This window comes from Garra rufa, chromosome 14 (assembly GCF_049309525.1).
Source record: "Garra rufa chromosome 14, GarRuf1.0, whole genome shotgun sequence".
NCBI lineage: Eukaryota > Metazoa > Chordata > Actinopteri > Cypriniformes > Cyprinidae > Garra > Garra rufa.
The window spans coordinates 28,633,634-28,643,180 of record NC_133374.1 but is presented as its reverse complement, the minus strand read 5'-3'; the positions used below and the strand labels follow the sequence as shown (position 1 = coordinate 28,643,180).

At 38.0% G+C, this 9,547-nt stretch overlaps 1 protein-coding gene across 1 annotated transcript; it reads right to left on the bottom strand.

Annotated features, from left to right (window-relative positions):
• Positions 1 to 1,593: 1,593 nt before the first annotated feature.
• On the bottom strand, positions 1,594 to 9,391 carry LOC141284714 (kelch repeat and BTB domain-containing protein 8). The gene is made up of 5 exons (XM_073817724.1): positions 8,942 to 9,391; positions 6,969 to 7,122; positions 6,381 to 6,459; positions 4,972 to 5,199; positions 1,594 to 4,885 (listed from the first exon to the last, which is right to left on the bottom strand). The coding sequence occupies exons 1-5, from the start codon at positions 8,942 to 8,944 to the stop codon at positions 3,361 to 3,363; spliced, it is 1,989 nt and encodes a 662-aa protein (XP_073673825.1). The 5' UTR covers positions 8,945 to 9,391; the 3' UTR covers positions 1,594 to 3,360.
• Positions 9,392 to 9,547: the final 156 nt, after the last annotated feature.

Below are 9,547 nucleotides of genomic sequence, written 5' to 3'. Positions count from 1 at the left end.
CTTGTTTGTTCTGAACAGCCTGCTGTTTTTCAGAAAAATCCTCCAGGTCCAACAAATTCTTTGGTTTTTCAGCATTTGTGTGTATGTGAACCCTTTCCAACAATTACTACATGTTTTTGAGATCCATCTTTTCACACTGAGGACAACTGAGGGACTCATATGCAACTATTACAGAAGATTCAAACGCTCACTGATGCTCCAGAAGGAAAAACCATGCATTAAGCGACCGGGGTGTAAACTTTTGATCAGAATGAATATGTGTAAATTTGTCTTATTTTGCCTAAATATGTGACCCTGGACCACAAAACCAGTCTTAAGTCGCTGGGGTATATTTGTAGCAATAGCCAAAAATACATTGTATGGGTCAAAATTTTTGATTTTTCTTTTATGCCAAAAATCATTAAGAAATTAAGTAAAGTTCATGTTCCATGAAGATTTTTTGTAAAATTCCTACTGTAAACATATCAAAATGTAATTTTTGATTTGTAATATGCATTGTTAAGAACCTAATTTGGACAACTTTAAAGGTGATTTTCTCAGTCTTTTAGATTTTTTTGCATCCTCAGATTTCTGATTTCAAATAGATGTATCTCAGCCAAATATTGTCCTATCCTAACAAACCATACATCAATAGAAAGCTTATTTATTGAGCTTTCATATGATGTATAAATCTCAGTTTTGTCAAATTTAACCTTATGACTGGTTTTGTGGTCCAGGGTCACATATTATATATTTTTTCATTTAGTACTGCCCTTCAGAAGATACTTACATATTTCTCAGAAGACAAAATAAGCTACATTTACCCTAATTTTTCTGTAATAGTTGCATATGAGTCCCTCAATTGATGGATCTCAAAAAAAAAAAAAAAAAAAAAAAACGAATTTGTGGCACCTGAAGGATTTTTCTGAAGAACAGCGGCCACTTAACTGTTCAGGACAAACAAGGTATTCAAGATCAACTATAACTACAAAAAAAAACAAAAAACTGTGGGTCATTCAGATTACAACACAGTATTAAGAATCAAGCGTATGTAAACTTTTGAACAGGGTCATTTTTATAAATTCAACTATTATTTTCTATTGTAAACATCTTTTATGTGAAATATCTTATTCAGGTCAGTACTAAATAAAAAAATAGCATGCATTTTGTATGATCACTCTTATTTTGGTAAAATAATGAACATTTTGCCATTCTGCAAGGCACGTTTGACTTCAACTGTATATATGCTAAAACCTTATTTAGCATAGTAATAATATTTTCTTCTATTTTATTAGAAGAAATTGTGTTTCTCACTAATGTATAGCACCTAAAATAATGTTAAGTATTTATGGGTTTAAAATATATCACTGATTAATAGTCACTGGTCTGTAAAAAGTAAGTTTCCAAAAGTACAGTTCCAGCCTTATTTGGAAATCACTAAAAAGAGGAGGGATAAACGCTTTTCATGGATGATCAGAGGTTGTGAATGCATCAGTTGTGTCACTAAGGTCTGGTTAATTATCCTGCACTTTGGTGTGTGACATTATCAGTACTCCACTGCTTTTCAAATGCAAAAACAACTCAAACTTTAATTTGCAGGACAAGAAACAAAGAAACTTTTGTTCAATTTATTTAATGCAAACCAGAGCACAGACTTTCCATTCAAACAATGTTCAATATTTGACAATTCCAGGTCTTTAAAAACAAACAGACCTGTTTGACATCAGATGAAAATACAGAGTCTCTTTGTCTCTGCGAAAATGTTACTGTAAGACAAAATTACAATAACTTAGAAACTGAACCGAAATGAAATCAATCATACAAAAAGCAGTCATTTGGTTTCTATTGCGAGTCTATGCTTTAAACGTTTCAGATGAGATGACCAGCTAAACCCAAAAAGATGCCAATAAAGCACTACAGATACATATACTGATCCACTTCATCGAGGGCAAGCTGAACAGTGCGTTACAACGATGAGCAGAAAATCAATCACTATGTCGTTATCATTAACTCAATCCTCCAAAGATGTCCAACTTCAAGTGGACTCCACACACAAAAAAAAATCACATCAAGATACTTAGAGACTGCAAAATGGATTGTGTTAATGTTAAGACTCATGTCTTGTTGCATTATTCTATGTTAGTTCATTAATGTGAGATTAGAAGACAGAAGATTCAGTTTTAGAGAAAGCATTTCTTGATTTCATTTGAGATCTGAGTTTTTAAAAAAAGCGTGAGCTTGAGTTTCTGGCGTCGAATTAGCATGAATTCAGGACAGGTATAGTAGATGCATTTGCGAATTACATTTCATCTTGTTAACATGATTTCAAATACAGTAGAGTCTGCAACACATTAAATCTGAATGGCCACATCATTCAGAATTACATAGTCAGCGGATATCATCTGGATTTGTGTTTCCATCTTAGTTAAGATTGCATTTGATGAAACTAAATATAAAGCAAAAACAAACTGCAAATAAAACATTGGTTCTAGACCGTATGTTCAAAAGAAGACAAAAAAGTAAATTGTAGGCAATGGAAACCGCTTCTTTATTAAATGTAACACAGTTTTCGAGTGCACAGAAAACACTCTTACTAACATTATGTATGCTAGCAATCATCTACAATGTAAAAACTTTGAGGCAAAAACATTTTGAATCCACATCTAACAATTAATCTGAAAATGTATTTCCATTGTAGTTTATGTGCATGTTTTCTGACCAAAAAAAAATTATCCACCTCAAGTGAAGTGTATACATTTATTAAGCACATTATGCAAATTTTACTCACATAATGGTTTTTCCATCCAGCATTTTTAATGCAAATTTTAGGATAAAGCATAAAAATGCTGGTTGATGTTGCTTAACAGCTGTTTAACATAAGTGTAATCTGACTGTCATCCAAAAAATAAAATGAGACAGAATTGAAGCTTCTTATATTGTTTGAAAGAGATCCTATATTAAGTTGCCATGACTTACAGTAGTAAAACTGCTGTTATGGTAGCAATCTAGATGTTCTAATGTGTGTAAAACTACATTCAGCCTCAAAGCAATAACTTTAAGCAAAAAGGTTCAAATAAACAATGACTTTTTACTCATTGAGTCAAGCATGTGTATAACTTGTATTTTGCTGTGATTCAAACATTTTATTATTCTCCAACATGATACCATTTCTAAGATCAAATTTGGGCATCTGTGAAGAATTATCATTATTAAAAGCAAAACATTCTGAAGTTATATCCTAGTACGTAGTAAACAAAAACTAGCGTTCAGCTTGCAAAAATGAAATCATGAATTTCAAAACATCTAGACATCAACTAAGAGTAAAGATGTAAAAGTAGGTGCATAAATGTTTCCACAATGCCCATGTGTCTCATTGAAAAATCACACTTCTTGGCTTGTCCTGTCGATCCGCATGATTCTGCACGACCGGGTCGGTCGTTTCTCCTTCCCTCGTTTCTGTTGAGCAGCCCGAAGACGTGCTAAAATGTGTTTTTTGGGGAACTTCAGGGTGGTACATCCAAACTGGCTAACTCCTCCTGTATCCCCGGGTAATTTCTCCCGTCTTTGGACCCAGCTTCGCCAGCCAGGTTTCCAGCAGTAGACGCTGTCATAGAATCTCGATCCGTTCTCACCACCCAAGACATATATCCGGCGTTTCCATCTAGCCACTCCTCCGGCAGCAATCCGCCTTGGCAGGCCTGGAAAAACCACCGGACTAGGTGCACGGTCACTACCGCCACCCCCTCGCTCAACTCCAACCGCCACCTCCCGCTCTACTCCTGATCCGCGTCCTTCTCGGAAGAACAACACACGTCCTGTGGCATCTAACGGTTCGGCCTGGGTGTAGTTGCCATCGATGAACTTGGCAGCATCGCGCAAGTAACCCCCAATGGCGCAAACGCCTCCACGTACTGCTACGCCTCCAGCCAGGCAGGTGGCGCCAGAGTCTAGGGCGACACGGCTCCAGGTATTTGTAACTGTGTGGTAAATAAGCACGCCAGCATGCACCACAGCCCTGCTCTGCTCCAGTGTGGTACCACCAAGCAAGTAGAGGCGACAGCGGAGGGCAGCGCAAGCAAAAGAACGCAACGGCAACGGCAAACGTGGCCCTGATGCCCAGGTCAGCGCGTTCAGGTCAAATTTTTCAGATGTGTCCAGAAATGCTCCTCGGTTACAGCCACCGAGAGCGTATAAAAACCCTCCACAGCCAAGAAGACCCAACATCGCACGGGGTTCAGCCATCAATGGCTGTACAATCCAGCGGTTTAGCACGACATCGTACTCGTGAAGTGCTGAGGAGACCTCGCCACTCCGCAGGATGCCTCCTGCCACAAACAGTCGACCTCCAACAGCTGTGCACCCGGGACAAAGCAAAGAGCCCAAGGCTGCCAGCTTCTCCCACTTGCCTGTACGAGGGTCGAAGCAATCCACCGTGAAGTCCCTTTCCTGTAAAGACTCATCCTCTCTTGGCTTAAGGTCTACGCAGACAATTTTCTTTTCAAACATGCCTTCTCGAGGCCTCAGCGGTCCTCCCATTGTCTCGGTATTGCCTCGAGACCCAAGTTCTTGGTTCATTCGGTGGGTCTCTTCAGGGCCAAAAAGACCGGGGCGTAAATGTCGTAACAAATTGGGCATGTGAATGTAACGATCAGCTGGCTGGTATTCTGCCCAGCGCCTTGCTGCATCGTAAACTTCAGTCTCAGACTCCACACCCAATCGATCCGACTCCAACAAGCTGCCAAGAGTTCCTGGGTCCAACAGGAGGAAGTCTCGCTGCCGGGCCACTCGAGGAAAATGCTGGCCTACCAGCCTCAAAGAAGCCCGCAGAAGCAGCTGGTCATGATGGGATCGAGCCAGAGAGTACATGCCCAGGCAATTCTCCACAGACAGGTGTTCAAACAGGAATCTAACAAACAGGAAAATAAAATGTAAGCATCAGCAAGACAAGATTTAACAAAGAACAAAATCCATAGGATTACATCTAAATTTTACCTGGAGCAAAGGTCCTGCAAGGGCATCACTTGAAGACGATTTGCTGCTACAAACAAATCCTCTGCTGTGTCGAGACTAAGACCTGCTTCCCCAGTATAAACAAAGTGGATAACGGTCTCCATAACATAAGGTGTCACCTCCTCCAGTCGGATCTCAGTAAGACGAGACTCTACGAGAGGGCTGGTAAACATGGCACGGAAATATGGACTGACTGCTGCTAAAAGAACTCTGAAAAAAGAAAAACAGTGCACGTGTCAAAAGAAGAAACGTTTTATATATACACTACAATTTTAGAGTTCTAAAATTGGTTTGAGATTTGTTACGCAAAAACTAGTCCGTTAAGACCAAAGTATACGTCACTTTCACGTGAACATGAGGGACAGCGTACAGTGCACATGACGTGAATTTCGTCATCAGAACATTATGTTCGTGCTGTACGCACACCACCTGATTTTGGTAACCATGCGTACTTTGTATGCGCAGGTCGCACATGCGCATGGTCTCAAAACTCTCCCGGGCCGTTGTTTCACAGTAGAAAACTAAACTAAAGAGACAAAGAAACTAAAGACACGGAACAACAACAACAAAATAGTGGAGACTACAACAACAACAGGTGCATGTGAGCAAGTCTCTTCTTGCCAACTGTTAATCGACTGAAAGCCTTAACACAGGGATGCCCAACCCTGTTCCTACAGATCTACCTTCATGCAGAGTTTAGTTTCTAACCCTAATCAAACACACCTGTCTGTAACTATCAAGTTATGAGCTACTTCAGATCTTAATTAGTTGCTACAGGTGTGTTTGATTAGGGTTGGAGCTGAACTCTGCAAGAAGGTAAATCTCCAGGAACAGGGTTGAGCACCCCCACCCCTAACACATATGCTAGCGTACGTGTACAAAAACGAACAAATGCTTACCAAATTTGAAATTATTTTTACATTTATTTTTGGGATGCAAAGCTGAATTTTCAACAGCCATTACTTCAGCCTTTAGTGTCACATGATCCTTCAGAAATAATTTTACAATGCCGATTTGCACTCAAACATTCCTTATTATCAATGTTGAAAACAGCCGTGCTGTTAGTTTTTTTGTTAAAAGCTTATTTTGATGACAAGAAAGTTAAAAAGAACTGGGTTTATTTGAAATATAAGTGTTGTGTAACATCATAAATGTCCTTACTGTCACTTCTGATCATTTTTAATACATTGTTGCTGAATAAAGGTAAGAATTTGTTTAAAAACATCTTACTGACTGAATGGTACTTTATATTATTATATTGAAATACATCTTTTCGGTACACAAAGATTTGTCATGCAGGTTAAGTTGGTACATTAGATTGTAAAAAAAAAAAAAAACTATGTACAATATGACGATCAGACAACCTGCAAAGCTGAAAACATACAACTCACCTGTGACACATAAACTTTTTTCCCTCCACCACAAGAGTGACATCACACAACTGCTGAGCATCAAGCAGCTGTTTTAACCCTGAATGAGATGACACAAAAAACCAAGGCTAATTAAAAGGTGGCTAAATGATTCATAAATGTTCTAATCAATGTCACTTTTGATGCATATAATGCCGTTTCATTGTTTGGCTCTTTTAGAAGTACTGAAATGTTTTTGTTTACTCATGACCTGTGGAGTCCAAAGATCTGTGACCACTAGTGAAAATGCATCTATTCTGCATTGTTTTGTATTATTTCATTTAATTCTAATCTGACTTCTCTTTAAATGATAAATTTGCTTTTTTTGAATAGTGACAAAATCTTAAATGTTTATTTATTCTACATCATAGTTTTTTTTTGTTTTTTTTTCGTTTGCTTGTTTTTTAGGTTTGAATGAATCTTCCGGACCCCAACTGAAGCATGTTCTCTACAGACTTTGATTAGTAATTTAGAATTAAACAAGAAACACCTTTATAGAATCCATTGTTCTAAAACAACAGTACATAATCCAAACAATCAATGTTCAAAACCACAACCATTGTCTCTCACCCTGAGTTACATATTCCCCCAAAGGAGTCGAGTAGTCATCAGGAAAATCCTCTTCCTCAGAATCGCTATCCGAGAGAGGTTCTCCACCACCTCTATCTGCATCCTTCCACGGCTGTGGTCGCCAGGTAACCGCGGCACCTCTGACAGCATTCATCTATGGCAGGAAGTTAATAAAAAATAAATAAAAACACTGTTTATATCAGATGCTCATATAGTGACAGTATAATACTGTGCTCACATTTATAGATTGTAGGGCCAAACTATACATATATACTGTGGTGGAAAACCACTCAAGTCTCCCTTATGACAAATACATACCTCAGAAAGCTACCAAATGATTCTAAGATGATTGGATAATCAAAGGAACAGAATATCATTAGGCCTTCTACTTCCTTTTGTCATATGCACACTCATCCCATTCATTTTGGTCTTCCTTGACACCCCATAATATGCCCATATGATGTAATTTTAAAACTGAAAACATTTTTCTCTGACTCTCTGTGTGACAGAACGAGGGGGCAGTACTCAGAAGTTATCTGAGACGTGTTCTTTGAGAGCCTCAAATAACTTATAATTCCATGCCCGCTGTGTTTCAGAAAAATCCTTTAGGTCCCACAAATTCTCTGGTTTTTCTGCATTTTTGTGTATTTGAACCTTTTCCGACAATGACTGTGTGATTTTGAGATCCATCTTTTCACACTGAGGGACTCATATGCAACTATTACAGAAGGTTCATCGCTCACTGATGCTCCGAAAGGAAAAACAACAGATTAAAAGCCGGGGGTGAAAACTTTTGAATTTTAATATCTGGGTAAATTTCACTTATTTTGTCTTCTGGGAAACATGGAAGTATCTTCAGTAGCTTCTGAAGGGCAGTACTAAATGAAAATAAATATGATATTTAGGCAAAATAAGAAATACATCATTCTGTTCAAAAGTTTACACCCTGGCTCCTTCTAGAGCATCAGTGAGCATTTAAACCTTCTGTAATGGTTGCATGAGTCCCTCAGTTGTCCTCAGTGTGAAAATGGATCTCAAAATCATAGTCATTGTTGGAAAGGGTTCAAATACACAAAATTCTGAAAAAACACAGAATTTGTGGGACCTTTTTTGTAGAACGGCAGGCAGTTTAACTGTTCAAGACAAACAAGAGACTCATGACCAACTATCACTAAACAAAAAAATAAAACAGCTGTGGAACATCCAGGTAACAACTCAGTATTAAGAATCAAGCGTATGTTAACTTTTGATTGGGGTCACTTTTTAAAAAAATAAATTCAACTATTATTTTCTCTTGTGGACTATATGTAAATGTTTTTTATGTGAAATATCTTACTAAGGTCAGTATTAAATAAAAAACAAAATGCATTTTGTATGATCCCAATTATTTTGATAAAATTATTTACATTTAACAGATTCTGCAATGTGTATGTAAACTTTTTACTTCAACTGTTGAAACCTCCTCCTATAATCCATTCATCAAAATCATGTACAATGAACAATAAAGGTAGAAAACCTGTTTTCAACACATACGATAAAAAATAATTAATTATAGACATATGTATATGTCAAAACCAACTGCATTTTTGCTTTAAATGGTATGTAATGAAACCTCTGTAAATTATGTTTAGATGAGCAAAATCATATATAAGCAATGGCATTGATTGAAAACTAGAAAATAAATATTTTTTCTTACTATGTATGTGTACATGTATGTATGTATGTATGTATGTGTGATTGCGTGTTTTCCGCTATTTTCAGGGATTTCCATTATCGAAACATTTCCCCAAAGCTATTTGCTGATCAGAATATTAGTAATTGGATTTCCAAACTAACCCGATTATTCACGCACCACATGTAAATTCATATTAATACTACACTGCAAAATGCCCTCCAACCAAAAACAAACGGCCTAACCATGCATAAAACTCTTGCCTATTAAAATTATGCATCGTTAGATTTTGTAAATTTACCATGAGAGGTGAAGATTTCTATCAGAGTGTGAGAGTTGACCCCAGCAGCACAGGTCTAGGTGATGGATATTTTCTTATGTCTTGGGGTGTCTTGAGTTCGATTTTGTGTATCAAGGCTCTCAAGGTGCCACAATGGTACAGACGGCCTGACACTCTTCGGCCCGTTCACAACGCCTTGACCTTCCTGGGTAGTTTCAGCGCAAATTGGTCGGCTCATTACGGTGTGTTGTCCATCCTTAGCATATGAGCACAAAAATATACACGCGCGCCTGATATATCCACGTTGTCGGCCACGGCTCCATGCAGATTACTAAAGGTTGGTAATCCGGATTGGCCCAGAGAAAACCTAGTGCCGCGAGAAATAAATGATTGTTTGATCAGTAATATCAACTATTGCTCACAGCTGCCAACATTGCTCCATGACTGGAGGCGAAGCAAGCTGAGGGATTCTGTCACTTGCCGGAACAACACACTAAACTTCCGCTTTTCCCATTGGCCGTTTTACCGGATGTGACGGACATTTACTTCCGTTTCAATTGATAAGAAATTCATTTAAACGCATTTAACGGTTTATATCAATGCAGAGAAATATTACGACGAAAATTT